Source organism: Pinus tabuliformis, chromosome X (assembly GCF_031772625.1).
Source record: "Pinus tabuliformis cultivar Carrire ecotype Pingquan chromosome X, CPIR1, whole genome shotgun sequence".
Classification (NCBI taxonomy): domain Eukaryota; kingdom Viridiplantae; phylum Streptophyta; class Pinopsida; order Pinales; family Pinaceae; genus Pinus; species Pinus tabuliformis.
In genome coordinates, this window is record NC_142308.1 from 88,689,885 (window position 1) to 88,708,810 (window position 18,926).

The following is an 18,926-nucleotide window of genomic DNA, read 5'->3' on the forward strand; positions in this document are numbered from 1 at the left end:
ATTTGAATAAAGTTGTAAACGTCTTAAGCTCACAACACCATAAATAATTGCATAAAGTAATTTAAGACCTAATTCGCAAATATAACTGTGAATCGACAACTGGCCATAAACAAAATTAAATATAAAATCTATATTCAATTTTGGTTACTTTACACCTCCATTTGCACAGGGAAAACCATACATATATTATATTTCGTGGATGGTTTGCACAGGAAAAACCATATATTATATTTGGTGGATGGTTGCTTCGTAATTCAATTCCCTGCGCTTTATTCGCATGTAATAATTCATCCTCCTCCTAACATTATAAAATAATGGTGAAAGTATTATAGTTACTTCACGCTATAACCGTGAGTTGACAAGTGACCATAAACAAACATTTATTGCAGCTTTTGGTTCATATCCACATTCGACAGCTGACCAGAAACAAAAATTTATTGGATCTGTAGGTTTAGATTGAACGTTTGTTTTATTTTCTTATGGGTTGAGGACGACTCTGCAACTTTACAATAATGGATCAATATGGAAATTTATATCATCAGCAAAAGATTTGGTTATGGCAGTAAGGAAACCACATAAATGCTGAATGACGGTCGAGCACTCGTGGAAAATGTGCAAATTTTAAGAATATACAAGAATTTAACTATTAGGTAAGAGGTCAGATTCTATGATATCCTGGAAATCTGCAATTTATATAAGTTTTGTTAATGCACAGAATATTTATTCACGCTGGTTTGCATTGGGTTTCTTATAAAGTCATTTCTAGAGCAAACTAAGATTGAGACTGAGTACAGTGAAATCTTAATCAATCATTTTTCCATCTAATATTAGATTAATGTTAATATAGAAACACCATAGAGGAAAAAAACAATCCTCATAACACGCTTCTTTCCCTGTCTCGGGGCGGGCCATGCAGGAACTTGAGGACTACGCACAGGACCACTCCTTTACTCCTTTATGACCTTTAGGGAGAAGCATGTGCAGGACCACTCGTTTATCACCTTTAGGGAGAAGACATCTACAGCAAATCAATCAACGACCCCTAAGACTTTTATCTGCTATTATAAATTGGTAATCATAGATCTCCCAGAACCACCCTGCAAATTGCTAAGCAAATTAGTTTGTTTGAAGCGCTTTCCGAGTTTGAAGCGCTTTTCCATAACGAAAAATGGCTGTTTTGATGAAAAACCTCCTTTCATGCATTGCTGTAATGATATTTATGTGTTCGATTACTAACAGCGTGCATGGTCAACTGAGCTCAACGTTTTATAACAATTCTTGCCCGGCGGTTCTGTCGATAGTGCAAGCCGCAGTGAAGCAAGCAGTGGCTCAGGAAAAACGTATGGGGGCATCGCTTCTCCGCCTCCACTTCCACGACTGCTTCGTTAATGTGAGTGAAAGAATTTAGTTTTATCATTGAAAGTGCTTAATAATGGTATTTTTTTATTTCATTAGATTTTTTTTTGTGTCGTAGAAAAATTTAAGGTTAAATCTTGATTTGTGTTATTTAAACTGGTTTTTTTGACTGTATATATGAATTCAGCACTTTGAGAAATTTTTAGAGCACTTTGAGTGCAGGGGTTACCCATCAAATTTATGATTTCAATAAATTCTTACAAGATTTTAGAGAAATTAGAGAAAAAAATATACAGAAAAACTTCCAAAAAATCTTAATAAAAACAACTCTACTAGAAACAAGAATTTACCTAAGACAACTCTACTAGGAATAAGAATAGAAAAAAGAATTTACCTAAGACAACTCTACTAGGAATAAGAAAATTTAATTTTAAATAAGTTTATGAATATAGAATAGTATATTTAGTCAAAAGCATATTTAGTAATACCATTGATTTTGTTGCATTGAATGTTGAAAATTTGATTTTGTTGCATTGAATGTTGAAATTTCCCATTAATAAAAATGTAAAATATTAATTAAATTTTTTAATATTTAACTTCAAAGTTATTATTGTAATCTATTTTATTTTATTTTATTAGTTTTTTTTCATTTTTTTTAAATATGTAATTTTTTATCTAATTTAAATTTATAAATGTAAATAAATTTATTAATTTAAGAAATTATGGAGTATTTTAATGATGTAAATTTACATATCCAATATATACTATTTTAACAATCTCGTTAATTTTAAACAAAAATAACTAAAAGCATATTAAAAAATAATCAAAATTTATAACAACTAAATAAAAGTGTACTCCAATTAAAACTTAAAAAAAACACTTTATATGTATTAAAAATTTTAAAAACCACCTTATAAAGGTACATCGAATTAAAAATTTTAAAAACCACCTTATAAACATACATCGAATTTTAAAAACTAACTCATATTAAGAAACACTTTATAAGTTGTATTTTCAGTAACCTTGTAAATATACAGGAATTTTTAAATTTTTAAAAACTTACAGTGAGGATGTATTTTTACTCTTTAAAGTTTTTGTTTTTGTTTTTTAATTTTAAATTATATAATTTCTATAACTCAATTATATATATATATAATTTTGACTTTTTAAATTTTGAATTATATATTCTCTATAATTTAATTATTTATATATATATAACAAACATATATATATATATATATTTCACCAACCTACTACACTTATTTTCAACATGTTTTAAATAATCCCCAAAAAAAAATCACTATCTCACCGACCCATTACATCTATATTCAATAAAACTAATTAAATAAATATAACCCTAAATAAACTTTACAATTTGGACAACCTTATTTAATTTTTAATTCTTAGAAAAATACGGAAATTAAAAGAATGATTTCCTAATTTTTACATCATATTTCCTATAATTAGTTATCTTCATTACATCTATATTCAATAAAACTAATTAGATAAATAAAACTATAAATAAACTTTACAATTTGGACAACCTTATTTAATTTTTAATTCTTAAAAAAATACGAAATTAAAAGAATGACTTTGCTAAGTTTTACATTATATTCCTACAATTAGTTATCTACATAAACTGATGATTATTTAGCCAACTTGGAGTATTCCAATTCATGTATTTATTTAGTTCATAGAATCTTGGATTCAGTGTGTGGGTAGTCACTACACTTAACATTCCTTATGATAGGTCAGATCCCATGGGTATTAAACAAAAAAATACGGATGCATTTAGTTATTCTGGTTACACAATTTTTGAAGGTGTCATTTATTGCAGGGCTGCGATGGGTCGGTGCTGTTGGACGACTCCTCCACTCTAACGGGCGAGAAGACAGCCATTCCCAATAACAATTCGGCGAGAGGTTTCGAAGTGATAGATACCATAAAAACCCAAGTCGAGAATGCTTGCAGCGGAGTCGTTTCTTGCGCAGACATTCTTGCTATTGCTGCACGCGATTCTGTTGTGGAAGTAAGCTCTGTTGTTGTCGTTCTGTTTTGAAGAATTTCTTAGAACTGAAACCCTCCTGAGAATATGTTGAAATAAGCTATGGTGTTGTCGTTCTTGTTTTGAATAATTTCTTGGAACTGAACCGCTCCTGATTATATCAAGTAATAATGAATATGTTATATAAAATTGTTAATTACCAGTTGGGTGGGCCTTCATGGACGGTGATGCTGGGGAGGCGAGACTCGAGAACAGCAAACTTAAGCGCCGCAAACGCTAACATTCCGCCCCCCACTTCCAATCTAAGCACCATCATCTCACTATTCAGAGCGCAGGGGCTATCCACAACGGAAATGGTTACACTTGCTGGTAATATTATTTTTTTCCATACAATAATAGTATAATGCATTAATTATCATAAATAAAATTGTAATTAGGAGAAAATATATAATTTTGGGGAGTGTTTTTAATATTTGGCAATCACAAAGATATGGGTGCAGTTAAATAATTGACCACGGTCTTGTTGATTGTTAAATATTAGGCGAATCAGCCATCTAGATAATATTATTTTTTCATACCATAATAGTATAATGCATTAATTATCATAAAATTGTAATATTTTATATATTTTTGGGTGAGTGTTTCTAATATTTGGTAATCAGGTGCTGTTAAATAATTGACCACATCCTCCTGTTGATGGCTAAATATTCGGCTAATCAGCAATCGAGATAATATTATTTTTTCATGCTATAATAGGATAATGCATTAACTATCATAAAATTATAATGAGGGTGCCGTTAAATAATTGAGACCGTCCTTTGGTTGATTGTTAAATATTTAGTGAATCAGTAATTCAGATAAAAATGTAGGTTAAGTTCAATATGATATACTTCAAAAAAATTTAGTTTAATGAGTTGAGTTCCGTATTTCTTTGAAATAAAATTCCATAATTGTGGTCCCGAAAATAAACCACTTAATAAAAAAGTTGCCTATCAATATGATATGATATATTCAATCCGCAGGTGCTCATACTATCGGGCAAGCTCGGTGCGTGAGTTTCAGAGGGCATATTTACAACGACACCAATATAGACAGTACGTACTCTATTTCATTACGTTCAAAGTGTCCTCCTACCAACGGCTCTGGAGACAGCAACCTGTCGCCACTGGATTATGTGACTCCCACCACCTTTGACAATAACTACTACAACAATTTGAAAATCAAGAAAGGGCTTCTCCACTCCGATCAGGAAATCTTCAACGGAGGCTCCACTGATTCAGAGGTGACTTTGTACAGCACCAGCGTGAACAATTTTTTCTCCGACTTTGCTGCCGCCATAGTAAAGATGGGGAATATCAAACCTCTGACGGGCAGCAGCGGAGAGATCCGAAAGAATTGCAGGAAGCCTAACTAGCCAACCTGTGAACCGGCCGTTGTCTGCCGAATAGTTTAGTGTGTTTAGTTATCCGACCAGCACGGTGTCCTTAATCTGAAAGTGGAAGTCTTCGATTTTTAATTTGCCTAAGCTCTTTAATTTGTAATCGCTCTGGACGCATTATGAAAACGTCCTCGAGCAATAAACGGCGTAGGTTGAAAATAATAAGTATTTTTTTTTTAATTTATGACTTTTACAAAGTGGAATTGACAATAAATGTGCTGCGCCTAATTTTATTTGGAAGGCATGTAATCATTTTACTTGCCTGAAAGACTTAGATTGCATTTTAGTTTTATTTGTTAAAGTAGTTGTGAGTTTTGATGTTTTCAGATACATCACAGCTACATAAATAAAAGAGTTTAAAAGTTAACTTTCTTTTATTTTAAACTAAAAAATTCTCATTAAATAATAAAAACATAATGCACTTTTGACTTTTTGAAATAATTGAAAATATTTATTTATATTATTAAAATATCTCATAGTAATTATATAAATTAAACTATAGAGATTTACTTTCATTTTTCATTTTTCAGTGGAGATTTTTAACTTATAAATAGACTTTATTTCAATACTATGGTTTATCAATACTACATTCATATTTTTTCTAATTGATCAATTTAATTAATTAGCATATATCCATCTACCAAATAGTAAGAGGTATCAAATTATTATTATTATTATCGAATTTTAAGGTCACGACCAAGGAGACACCAAATTGGTGTATGAGACCTCTTGCTTGTGGACAAGGGACCCACCTCCATGCAACAATTTGACTGCTAAGTCTACCATACATACTCTAAGCCCCCTTGGTTTTGTACCTGTGACCTCTTATGAGGAAACACATGCTCTTATCCAAGAGGTTTGCATATCAAGAGATTTGATCCCTCTCAGTTCTTGGTAGATGGGCAATTAGTGCTTGGTAGATCCGAAGTTAAAGATGATTGGGAGTTAAGATCGATCTAGGTTGGTTTAATTTCCCCTTTAAATAATCTATATTGCACATGAATACCATGTACCATTTTTATTTTTATTTTATTTTGAGCCAGTTAAAATGTTTACACTACATTAAATTTTTTATCTAATTTTATTTATTTAATTTAATTTAATTTTTAATTTTATCTAATTTGACTTAGTCAAAATGTTAAACATTATATTACAACATCTCTACCATATTGGGAGAACCTCTCGCACAAAAAGGTTTGAAATAGTATATGTAATTAAGATAAATCTCAACATTTAATTTGTTACTATTACTATAGAATATGCAATATTCTATAATATTGCATAGAAGTTAAATCTCAGTCATCCACCTAATAATTATTTATAATTAAATTAAAATTAAAGGTCCTATTCCAAAATAGACATGCATATCTACATAAATATCTTTAGCAAAAGATATTTTAAGTCTAAGAAAACTATAATCCTACTTATTGCAATAAAAAAAATTGAATATATTTGTTATCCTTCCAAAAATTAACTCATTCTAATTCTAATTTTAGATATTCAATTTTTCATATAAATAGTCATTATTTATTGTTAATAAGTTATAGGAATTTTTATGCAGCTATCACATTGAAGACATTTCATAAGAGGACTTGGATCTCTGCGACGCGGCAGCCCTGCCCGCCTGAACACCGTGTCCTCGCCCTTGCCCCCAGGCTCTGCCTGGCCGGGCCTTCCCTGTTCTTCCTGCCCCCTTTCGACTAGCGCAGACCCCGCATTCGGGGTTCCCACCTCTGGACGGTTTGCCCCTCTGCTGTGCACAGCGGGCCTGCAATGGCAGGATCTGCCTCCCCCCCCCCCCGGTCTCTGAGAGCCCAGAAGAAACCTTCGCCGCCCTCCTGACAAATCCTTCAGAAGCCAGAACCCGGCCCTCCCTATCAAAGTTCATAAAGAAGCTGGATGAGATCCCTGAAGTCAATCTACCCCCATCTCTTCCCAGGAAATCGGCAATAGCACTTTCAGAAAGAGGTCTGGTAGGGCAGTTCACAGACCTCTGCCCTTCTCCAAGAACTGTCCAAAAATGGGTGGAGCGTAACTGGAGCACAATGATTCAAGGGAAGATTGCCATCAGATTCTGCGGGCATGGATACTACACCTTCTTATTCGAGACCAAAGAAGACAAGCACCTCATCTTTCGCAACGGGCCTTATTTCATGGACACAAGAGGTCTATACCTGAACCGTTGGACCCCGAACTTCGATCCGGAAATGGATATACCCAACGCAGTCCCAGTTTGGGTGCGCCTCCCTCATCTGCCTTTGCATTGCTGGGGGGATGAATCGGTCAAGGCGATCGGCAATGCAGTCGGAAAATACATAGACAGATCGGAACCAAGGGAGAATATGCATGCATGCGCTAGGATCTGCGTTGAAGTTGATCTTGGGAAAGGACTGCCGGAAGCCATAAAGCTAAAAGTGGATCAATGGATGCACATTCAACAGCTGGACTACGAACAGCTGCCCTTCAAATGCAAGGTATGTCATGAATACGGCCACTTTGCTAATAGATGCAGTAAAATAAAAGAAAATGAGGTTGCACAAAATGAGGAACACGCTAAAGGTTCATGGGAACAAGTAAAAAGAAAAAAGTCCTCTTCGAACCCGGGCATCAGTACCACAGCCCCTCCAGTATCAAAACAACCCCCCCCTCCTCCTCCTCCCTCTTCAACCTTCCCATCTTCTTCCAACCCTTTCGAATCCCTAACAGAAGAAGTTCCGGCCTCCCCTCCCCATTCCCCTCGTCCTGCCTCTCCTTGCTCTAACCCTCCACCCTCCCCCCCTCCCACCATTGAAAGAATCCTCACAAGGAACAAAGCTAAAGAAACAAATCAGCCATCTGACCCTCCGAGAAAAGTCGGCCGCAAGACGAATAAAGAGCTAAGAGATGAAACAGCAGCAAAGGAAATGGCAACCGGCACCCAACAGCCAATGGACTCCTCCCTAGGCAAGTCAAAAGGAAGTGGTGAGAAGGCCAAGGAGAAATCAGGACCCCACCCCAACACTGGTAAATAATGAATTTGGTCTCTTGGAACTGTAGGGGGCTCGGCTCACTCGTAAAGCTGAAAGCAATCAAGGATCTCATAAACCAGGAAAAGCCAGACATCCTCCTAATCCAGGAGACCAAAACCACCGAGCAGGACTTCCTTCTTCAAACTCAAAGATTCAGAAACTACCTAGGTATATCAAAAGGCTCATCCGGAGCATCAGGAGGTATAGGAACACTATGGAATACAAATAAGTGGGAAATTACTAGCTCCCAACTTTGCAACTAGTGGATCCGAACAGATCTAAAGAATAAAAGCACCCGGGAGACTTATCACATCTACAACATTTATGCTCCTAACCACTACAGAGATAAAGCAAGCTGTTGGAACACTTTAGAAACAGACCTCAGCACCATTCACAACAGCTGGGTAATCCTTGGAGGAGACCTGAATCTAATAAGGCAGGTAGATGAAAAACATGGGGGAAATTACCATGCCGACCGGTCTAGAGATAAGATAGAATCCATTATCCAACACTTCAAGCTGATTGATCCCCCTCTGTCAAATGGAAAATACACATGGACCAACAGAAGGGCAGGAATACACAACATAAAAGAGAGGCTAGACAGGTTCCTAGTCCAGGAAAGAATAGCAGAAAATTACCAAGTAATCAGGAGCCACATAATCCATGGCACAGCCTCAGATCACAAGGCCGTGGTCCTCTCCATGGACAAAGGAGCAAATCTGGGCCCTCTCCCTTTTAAATATAACAGAGCCTGGGATTCCCATGAGGATTTTCGCACCCTTGTAAGGGATCAGTGGACGATTGAAGTCCTTGGCTCACCCCATTTCGTTTGGGAATCAAAGCTAAAGCATCTTAGGACAGCTATAAAGCAATGGGCAAGGGAAAAGGCAATTTCTGAAAAGAAAAAGAAAACAGAGCTGCTATTAGAAATGGAGAGATGGCATAAAGAAAAAGAACAAGTGCAATACACAACAGAGGACCTAGACAAGGAAAAAAATCTGTACAAAGAGCTATATCGGCAGAACCGCATGGAGGACGAGGAGCAAAGAATAAAATCTCATTGTCTTTGGTTGAGATCTGGGGACAAAAACACCTCTTTCTTCCACAACAATGTCAAGATCAGAAGAGCAATCAATCAGATAGACAAAATTGAAGTCGACGGGAGAGAATTGAAGGATCAAGAAGACATAAAAAACGCAGCACATGAGCACTTCAAAGCACTCCTTTCGGCGAATCCCCAGCACCATGGCAGCGATGATTTTCTAAGTATAATCAAAAGTAAGATAACAGAGGCACACAACAACAAGCTGGAGCAAGAACCTATAGCAGAAGAAATCAAAGAGGCTACCTTCGGTATGCAGCAAGATAAGGCCCCAGGGCCGGACGGATTCACAGTTGCATTCTATAAACAGCATTGGGAAACTATAAAGAAGGACTTTGTAAGAATGGTTAAAAATGCTTTTAGAAAACACAAACTGGGGGACAATATGAAGTCTTCACATATATCTTTGATCCCCAAGGAAGCCAACCCCAAATCCTTTGATAGATTCCGGCCCATCTCGCTTTGTAATGTCTCATATAAAATCATAACAAAAATAATTGCAAATAGGATAAAGAATCTCCTTCCTCTCATAATTTCAGATAATCAGGGAGGCTTTGTCCCAAAGAGGCAGATCATAGACAATGTTATTTTAATCCAGGAAGCAATACATAGCAGCCACAACAGAGGAGAGCGTGGAATGATCATCAAACTGGACATGGCCAGCGCATTTGATCGAGTAGATCACTCCTTCCTATGTGCGGTTTTAAAAAATTTCGGCTTCTCTCCCAATTTTATTAATGTGATCAGAGCTTGTATCTTCGACTCCTGGACCGCCCCACTGATTAATGGTAGACCCAACAACTTTTTCAGAAGTTCCAGAGGGTTGAGGCAGGGCTGCCCCCTCTCCCCTTTCCTTTTCATTATCATGGCGGAATCCCTCAGCATCCATCTAGAAAATCTTCGCAGCAAAAGAGAAATCACAGGCATCCGCATTGAAAGAGGAATAAAGGAAATAAACCATTCACTGTTCGCGGATGACACATTATTAATTGGGGGAGCCTCCAGTTTAATGGCAAGGAGGTTCAAAAAAGTTCTGGACGCCTTCCTCCAAGCCTCAGGAGGCAAACTGAATAACAGAAAATGCAAGCTTTACACTTGGAATGTGCCTCATCAGATTCAGCAAAGAATATCCCAAATCCTGGATATCCCTCTTCAAAAAAATTGGAGCTCTTTCCCTTATCTGGGCCTGCCTCTGGCAAAGGAACACATTAAAGCAGAGGTCTGGACAAACCACATTGAAAAAATGAGAGGCCATCTCCAAAACTGGGGCGTCTCTTGGCTTAACCTAGCAGGCAGAACCATTCTTATAAAGGCTGTCCTCTCCGGACTCCCAATTTATCAATATGCAATCATTATGGCTCCTGCTAGTATCCACAAACACATGGAGCTCATAATGAGAAGCTTTCTCTGGCAAGGAGGTAAACAGGACACAAAAAAATTCAGTCTGGTCAGCTGGGACCAAGTAACTCTTCCTTATGAAAAAGGAGGTCTATCCATAAAAATTCCAAGCCTCTCCAACCAGGCGCTAGGGCTCAAACTGATCTGGAGGATTCTCACAGGAGCTGGCTCGTGGTGGGTGGAGACAATCAAAAGAAAATACCTTAGAGGCCTAAACTCCAATATCCTCAACGACCCAATTGCAGACAGGCCTTGCACTCCGATGTGGCGCCTAGTCAAGAAAGTTCTGCCACACTTCAAAGAAAATGTCTCCAAGCTCCCAGGCAACGGACAAAGCATCAACATATGGACTGACAGAATAATGAATTCCAATCCAAGAACCCTTCTTCAAGAGTTCAGACCTTTGCAAGACTGGATGGAGGAAAGGAGAATAATCACCCTGCATGACATATCCTTATGGAATCAAAATAGATGGCAGGCTTGGAAAGACCTGAATCTACCTCCGAATCTAAAAGCTCTGTGGCACAATCTGAAGCTCTCATTATCAGGACTAGCTCCAACAAAAAGGGACGACGAGGACAGATATATCTGGGACACAGGGGGAGGATCCTTCACGGTTAAAGAAGGGTACAAATCTCTACAAAATTCAACCCCCAAAGCAAACTGGGACCTTTACTCAGCTGCCTGGAAGTCAGAAAGCCTCCCAAAGGTAAAGCACTTCAACTGGACTCTTTTAAAAGGGAAAATCCTTACAACGGAGAACCTTAGAAAGAAAGGAATACAAGGACCTTCGATCTGCTGCTTCTGTTGGGCAGAGGAGGAGTCAATTCAGCACTCTTTCCTTCTTTGCCCGTTTGCTCAAAGGTGTTGGAAAAGGATAACAAGCCCCTTGGACATCAGAGGATTCCCTGATCAGATGCACAATCTCCAGAAGAACTGGAAAAAAGTTTTTCCACACCTTAAGAAGGGCAAGAATAATATCATCAGAATTTGGAAGTGTATCCCTGCTACTCTATGCTGGAACCTCTGGCTAGCTAGGAACAACTACGTTTTCAAAAACAAAAGGCCTAACATGGACAGTGTAATAGCCAAAACTATAGCAAACATCTCGGAAGCGGTCAGTGCAAACTTCATAGCCTTCCCAGACCAGAAGAGTTGGGCCCAAGAGGAAAGGGACTGGTACAATAACTTCAATGTAAGCCACTCTCAGAATCCTCCTCCACAGAATAAAGCCAACCAGAAGCAGCCCAAATGGAAGCTCAGGGGAACTAAAGAAGAAATAAGACAATGGATCAGCAAACAAGACCGCCCCCTCCTGTTCTTTGACGGCGCATCAAAGAACAACCCAGGAGCAGCGGGAGCAGGAGGCATAATAAAAGACCATGAAGGAAACCACATCTGTAGTTATGAATGGGGACTGGGAAGGACATCGAACAACGCAGCAGAAGCTTACAGTCTCCTCCTTGGCACCACAATTTTATCCAAATTGGGACTAAAGAACCCAATTATAATTGGGGACTCGTCTATCATAATTTCAGCCATGATCAATGATAAAGACTTCAACAAAGAAGGTCTTAATAACATAAGGAAGAGAATCACAGAGAACACAAGAAGTTTGGGGGAAGTCACCTTTAGGCATGTGCTGAGGGAACACAACGCAGAAGCTGACTCCCTTGCCAGCAAGGCGGTGAACCGATAGCAGGGACAGGTTAGTGAAAATGAAAAAAGCTATGAAAAAGAGATCCCCTAATCAGTCAAGCCGTCATCTAGCTCATCAGAAAAGCCCCTCTGAACCTTGTCAGATCAGTATTCACCCCATCAGCCTGTCATTGAATGATCATCCCTTACCTTACACTCCTCCGTCTTCCCTCTCTCTTCTTGATCCCAGCCCCTCCCGTGTTATCCCCTCTGGTTTGGTAGGCAAATGTCTCTTCAAGCCTCCCGGACAGTGCACCTCGAATCCGCAGCAAGTTATGCATACAATGCTCACAGGTTTCAATACCCCGCTCTATCGTCTAGTATGGCTCTCTCCTTCCCTTTATATATCTGCTCCCCTACGCGATTTCCTTAATCAAGCTTTGCAGCCCCAGTTACAGCAAAAAAGAGTATGGAGCATTGAGGTTAGAATAGTTGTTCAAGGGAGTGATACTGTCCAGAGCGCGCCTAGAACTTTGAGTTCCCCTTTCCTTCTCAGCACAAAGAGTGTTACCAATCATAGATTCGGTGTTCAACCCAATCAAGCCGTCCTCAGGTATAAATCAAACTATTTCTTAGATTTTTGTTTGCTAATCCGCTCCTTTCAAGCCATGGCAGAGAACAGGCAGCAGCCAGCAGCACAAGAGGGCGCAGCGCGTCATGGGAATCCCCTGGACAGGGTGATAGGGAATGATACCTACACACTTTGTAAAGAGCACGTTTCCATGATTGCTCGTTTTGTTAAACACCACAAAGAGTTGAGGGACGATTTTGAATTAGACAGCCGCTCTAAAAGAAAGAAGCTGATAAAATAGAGAAAGGAAATCGAGGGACTTAAGGCACCAAAAGGATGAACAGAGGGATGTTCAGATGGAAGACACAGTAAACCAATTTTGGTGTTAGTCAAATGAACAGCAAAGTAAAGTTAATAGATGGTTTGTTTGTAAGGCAGTATAGTAGGCATCTTTTCCAGCAATTTCTTTTCAACTTAATCTCACAGAAGTCACGGGCTGCGTCCCGGTTTTGGACTTCATTTGTGCCCGCTCTTCTTGAATCCTATGTAATAGCTCTGGATCTCTACAGTTTTTTAATATATGAGTAAATGATCTTGTGCAAAAAAAAAAAAAAAAAGTTATAGGAATTTTTAATAAGTTATAGGAAGGAAATGTGACAATTTTTCCTTTCAACTATCAGTGTTACATCTAACTACTTATTTGGAGAAAAAGAATAAAACATTTTTTTAATTGTATTTTTGTTGCATCTCCTTAAAGGTTTATTCAAATGTAAAGTTTAGACATTCGTTGGATACGAAATTAAATTTAACATCCAAGAAGCACCCATTTTTCATATTTTTTAACATACCCAGAGTACAAAAATTGAAAATACATGAAAAATAAGGTTTATTCAAATGTAAAGTGTAGACATTTGTTGGATACGAAATTAAATTTAACATCCAACAACACCCATTTTTGCATATTTTTTAGCATACCAACAGTACAAAAATTGAAAATACATGAAAAATATATTTTAAACCTATGTATTTTAAAAATTTTCCATTGTGTCTACTAAAAACATGCAAAGTAGGTGCTAGTTGGTTGTGTAATTTAGTTCCACATCCAAGGAATGTCTATCCTTGATATTTGAGTACTTAGAAAAATATAATTAAAAAATAATAATTTTATTTATTTTTCTATAAAAAATCATCTCTTATTTTATTATTTTAACTATTATGTTATTACTTTCCTTATGAGACCTATTTTAGAGCTCAAAATTTATGTAATGGTAGGCTCACCAAATACCATTTTCATTTTTTTTATAATTTATAATTTATTAGGATCACCTATTTTTTAAATATGAAATAATTAAAAAATAATAAATTTATTTCTTTTCCTCTAAAAAATCATCTCTTATTTTATTATTTCAACTCTCTTATTTTATTATTTTATCTATTATGTTATTACTTAGGAGACCCATTTTAGATTTCAAAATTTATGTAATGGTAGACTCACCAAATACCAAAATTCATTTTTTCTTATAATTTATTTGAATCACCTATTTCTTAAATATGAAATGTCAAGCCAAGAGAAATGGACATTCCACTATCATGCATATTATCCCATTTCGCTCTCTTATCAACATCATTAGGAGGGATTTCTTATACCAATATAAATTTGATATAATCCTGTACCTCCTAGTACATCATGTGGGATTTCCATAAAAGAAATTAGTACTAATAAGAAAAAATTCACTTGAGGTGGACATATTAAAATATACAAATAATATAGTATAAAAAGTTAACAATGATTTTCTAAATGAAAAACTTTCCAGAAAATAGGTTGTTTAAAAAAAATAGATTTCGGATGTGAAAGTTATACTTTTTAAAAGTCATTATTAAAAAAACCACATGGTTATATCTATATATATATATATATATATAAAAGAATTGACTTTGGCATAACCTTGCTTGTGCAAATAAATTATTTTATGAAGTGATCTATTTTTATAAGACAAGTTAGAATTATTTTTACAACAAAATTACTTTATAAATAAAAGTTGCAAGCAAAAAAATAACTAAAAAATTATTAGTTATTTTTGAAATACATTTACAATGAAGTTATGAAATAAATTAAATTTGTGTAAACTTTTTCAAAAATAACTTAAAAGAGATTTGAACTTAAAACCTATTACTAAATAAATTAACTTATCCATAAAAAAAAAAAACATAACAATGATAGTGAAAAAGGTTTGGGGATGTTGGTATTGTTATTATTGTAATTGAAAATATTTCTTGGAGTGAGTGCTGACCCAAAAAAATATCCTTAATAAAAAAACAACATTTTGAAACTAAATTAAATAAATAAATAATAAAAATATATAAGGTAATCTTTGTTAATCTTTGTTTGTTTTGAATAATTTCTTAGAACTAAAGCCATCTAATTATATCACATAATAACTAATATATTTTACGTTAATTACCAGTTGGGTGGGCCTTCCTAGACGGTGATGTTGAGACTCGAGAACAACAAACTTAACCGCTGCAAACTCTAACATTTCACTGCCCACTTCCAATCTAAGTTCCGTCATCTCATCTCACTATTCCGAGCGCAGAGGCTCTCCACAATGGAAATCGCCACACTAGTTGGTAATATTATTTATTTCCCACAATACAATTCACTAATGATTATAAAAATTTAGTATAATTCATGGTTGTCAATTTAACAAAATATATATTTTTGGGTCCTGTTGAGTTGATATGATAGGTCATCTATCACATTTAGAATTTTCCTATTGATGTTTTAGGATTGATATGAACTACATTGGAGGGTTAGAAAAATATAAATGTAATGCATTTAACAAAATATATTAATATTAATTACAAAATTTTCTATTCAACAATGATATCACATGTTTAATTTATATGTGCTAATACTTTAGTGATGCAGGAGCATCTGGTCGACAGGGTGAAGACCGAGAGGGGGTGAACACAGTTTCAGAAGAAGATTGGGGAAGATGAACGGTTCATTAAACTGGACAGCAAGCCTGTCAGAGTTATTATGTTTTTTTTGTTTAATTTCTTTCAGGGTTAACTACAGCATTAAACTTTGTTGTCTTAATTTATGTTTGTTTTATTTTAATTATTGTAACAGGTTTTAGTTAGAAGTGTTAAAGATAGATTAGTGTCAATAAGTATGTAAACAGCAAACCCTTATGGTATAAAGGGGACAAGTGAACAAACAAATAGTAAAGGAAACGTATGCCTGTAGCAACTGCACAAACTGTAATAGCATAACTACCAAGCAGTTAACTAACTGCCCAAACTATTGTACAAAAAGACAAACGAAATAACCCAGAGGGGTTCAGCAGCAGAACATGTAAAGGAGAATAATAGAAATACATACATTTTCTTCCTTCATCAAATACAGTGCACAATTAAACACACAGTTCCAAGATTTTTGTCTCTGTAACAGAATGTACATGTATACTACTGTGTTTTCAATTCATTTCAGGTAAATAAAATAACAGAGTTTTTACAATTCCAAAGAGTCTATCGACCAGCCAAGGCCGAGAGTGAGCACAAGGCGGGAAGGCGCAAACCAACACAACAGAGCGTACCAGACCACGGTCGAGACCAGGTAAGCAACAAAACCAATTACAATTAAGTTTATAAGCCACTGAATATTACATTGTACGCCTATATAATTCAACTTCCATAAAACTGTGCAACGAGGGTTCATTGAACCGAGCTATCAAGGGCTCACAGAAACCCTCTAAGTTGCGGCTACGGGTTGGAGTTAACCCAACACACTCAGGTTCGACAGACATATAGTATATAGACAACAGGCGAAAGAAAATGCAACCAAGACCAAGAACCACTGTGAGAAAGTGAAACAAGGACAGAGCTACCCAGGAAGGAGTGACTGTAACCCTTGCGAATCCACGGGAACCGGCCACACCTGCCAACACGAAACAAGGTGAAGGGTTAGGGTTTGAAACCAGATAATAACCCTGTACAAGAAAGCTATGACACGAAGCTGTGAATAAACCAAAGAAAACCCGTGTATGGTAGAGACGGAGAGGCCATACCTGCAGTGAGCCGAGACCCAGGCCAGCAGAATCGAACTATTAACCCTGAACACGAAGGGGTTGCGGAACGTTAGTTCCGGTACAAACGGTGGATAAAGAAATATAACACGGAACGAAACCATACCTGTTCTATAAAGCCGAGCGCCGGAGGAAAACCAAGTTGGACAGCCATCGAACTGAGCATTTGATAGCTGAGCAGACCAGCAACCATTCATCACCAGCATTCACCACGAAATTACCAAAAGGACCATAACGAACAGTATTCACCAGAACAAACCCAGGAATGCTCACACAGTCGTAAAAACAAGTTGACTGTGCAATGGAGGAACCAGAACTTACCAATAAAACCTGAAGTGAATACATCGACTCCCACAGCAACGGATAGACAGAGTTGAATAGCATTGTTTCATCATAAAAACCAGCGGGAGATCAACAGGGTTCTCCCCACAGGCAGAGAAACCAGAGGCGGAGCCGAGACCAGAACGAGACCACAGAACAAGTCACAAAGTGAAAATGACCGAACAGGCGCGAAACGGGGGAGGAAAAGCGAATTAAGGGGATTAGGGTTTGTCAACTCCAAGGAGGGCAGGTGTCATAAGGAGAGACCAAGTAAGGTACCGTGAATTGAATGTCAATCAACCACCAGAATCATTTACAATCGCTTTTTAATCAAACCAAAATATTAGTGTAAGTCCACGTAGATTGAGCTAGCGTGGGACCACGTGGGCTGGACCCATCAATTGGTATCAGAGAACTTTTTTTTTTTGTTGAAGTAGAAGAGGATGGAAGCGCCAAGACGAGGACGTGGAAGAGGTGCACGTAGAGGAGCAGATGAAGGATTGAGGGAACAAATTAGAGTTCTTATAGCTCGCTTGGAAGCAGTGGAAGCGGGTAGACGAAGAGACCCAGAACTTGGAGATACCAATGAGGAGGAAGTGGTGGCTGCTGCAGACGGGTCTGATGAGGTAGCTCCGGAATTGAAGCTGTTGCGACAGGTTTTATTGGCCAGCAGCAAACCAAAAACAGAAATCTCTAATTATGATGGCAGTCTGTCCGCGGAAGTCTTATTGGACAGGATAAGCGAACTGGACAAATATTTTGAAAATGAAGAAGTCAGTGAGGATAAAAGGGTTAAGTTCGCTGCCACTAAGCTAAAGGGACACACGCTACTGTGGTGGGACAGTGTCCAAGCGGACAGAAAAAGAATGAACAAGTCGCCGATACGACAATGGTCCAGGATGATAGCGAAATTGAAAGGCAGATTTCTGCCAAAAGACTACCAGGTGGAATTATATCGGCAAGTGCAGAGTTTAAAGCAGAGGGGAATGACAGTTAAGGAGTACACGGAAGAATTTTACCGAGTAAATTTACGTGCTGGTTATACTGATGATAACCCAGAAAAGACAGCAAGGTACGTAAATGGATTGAGGATGGAGATATTAGATGAAATCAGTATTCTTTCTCCCCGGAATATTGAAGAAGCCTTTCAGAGCACTGTAAAGGCTGAGGAAAAGATTAACAGAAAACAGAACAGCAGAAGAGGCAGAGGAAATAGCAGAGGACGGGGACAATCCTACGGTAGAGGAAAGAGTGCTGCGAACAGCGAAGAAGGCAGCAGTTCAAAAACTTCAGGGACAGCAGAAAAAGGAGATAGCACCAGAGGAGGTCGGTCATACCATAGAGGACGAGGGAATGGCCGCGGAAGAGGGACTAATGTCCAGTGCTACAGGTGCCACAAATGGGGGCACAGAGCCTTTGAATGTCCAGAAGTTGAACAGGCCGGACAGAGAGGGACACTTATGGCACAGCCGGAAGAAGCTGAAGCCCAACCCCGGGAGGTGGAAGACATGGCGGAGACAGGAGAAGCCTTAATTTTGAACAAAGTGTTATTAAAACCAACCAAGGAAGTGTCTGAACCAACACAGCAGAAAGCACTGTTCCGGACAGTCTGCAAATCGCAGGGAAAGTGCTGCAAGGTGATAATAGACAGCGGGAGTACGGATAACTTGGTTGCCACTGAGATGGTGGAAAAACTGGGGTTGAAGCGACGGAAGCATCCCACACCCTACAAGGTGTCGTGGCTGCAGAAAGGCCACCAGTTGTTGGTTGATGAACAATGCGAAGTAGATTTTCACATTGGCAAGTACCACGATACAGTGGTCTGCGATATTATGCCAATGGATGTGTGCCACATACTGCTCGGAAGACCATGGCAGTATGACAGGAAGGTGACACATGATGGGAAAACAAATTGTTATAAGTTTACGAAGGATGGGGTCAAACACACACTTGTACCCATCAAGGAGGAAGATTCAGCAGAATCAAGCGGAACAAAGGCGC

The 18,926-nt window shown here is 37.7% G+C and overlaps 1 protein-coding gene across 1 annotated transcript; it reads left to right on the forward strand.

Moving 5' to 3' along the window:
- The first annotated feature begins 1,168 nt into the window (after nt 1-1,168).
- Nucleotides 1,169-4,801, forward strand: LOC149138526 (peroxidase P7-like). Its single transcript, XM_089446295.1, has 4 exons — nt 1,169-1,390; nt 3,194-3,385; nt 3,565-3,730; nt 4,384-4,801. The coding sequence occupies exons 1-4, from the start codon at nt 1,169-1,171 to the stop codon at nt 4,773-4,775; spliced, it is 972 nt and encodes a 323-aa protein (XP_089302421.1). The 3' UTR covers nt 4,776-4,801.
- Nucleotides 4,802-18,926: the final 14,125 nt, after the last annotated feature.

Coding starts and splice junctions, on each gene's coding strand:
- LOC149138526 (XM_089446295.1), top strand. CDS start 1,169: ATGGCTGTTTTGATGAAAAACCTCCTTTCATGCATTGCTGTAATGATA. Junction 1,391..3,193: donor TCCACGACTGCTTCGTTAAT/GTGAGTGAAAGA, acceptor CATTTATTGCAG/GGCTGCGATGGGTCGGTGCT. Junction 3,386..3,564: donor CACGCGATTCTGTTGTGGAA/GTAAGCTCTGTT, acceptor GTTAATTACCAG/TTGGGTGGGCCTTCATGGAC.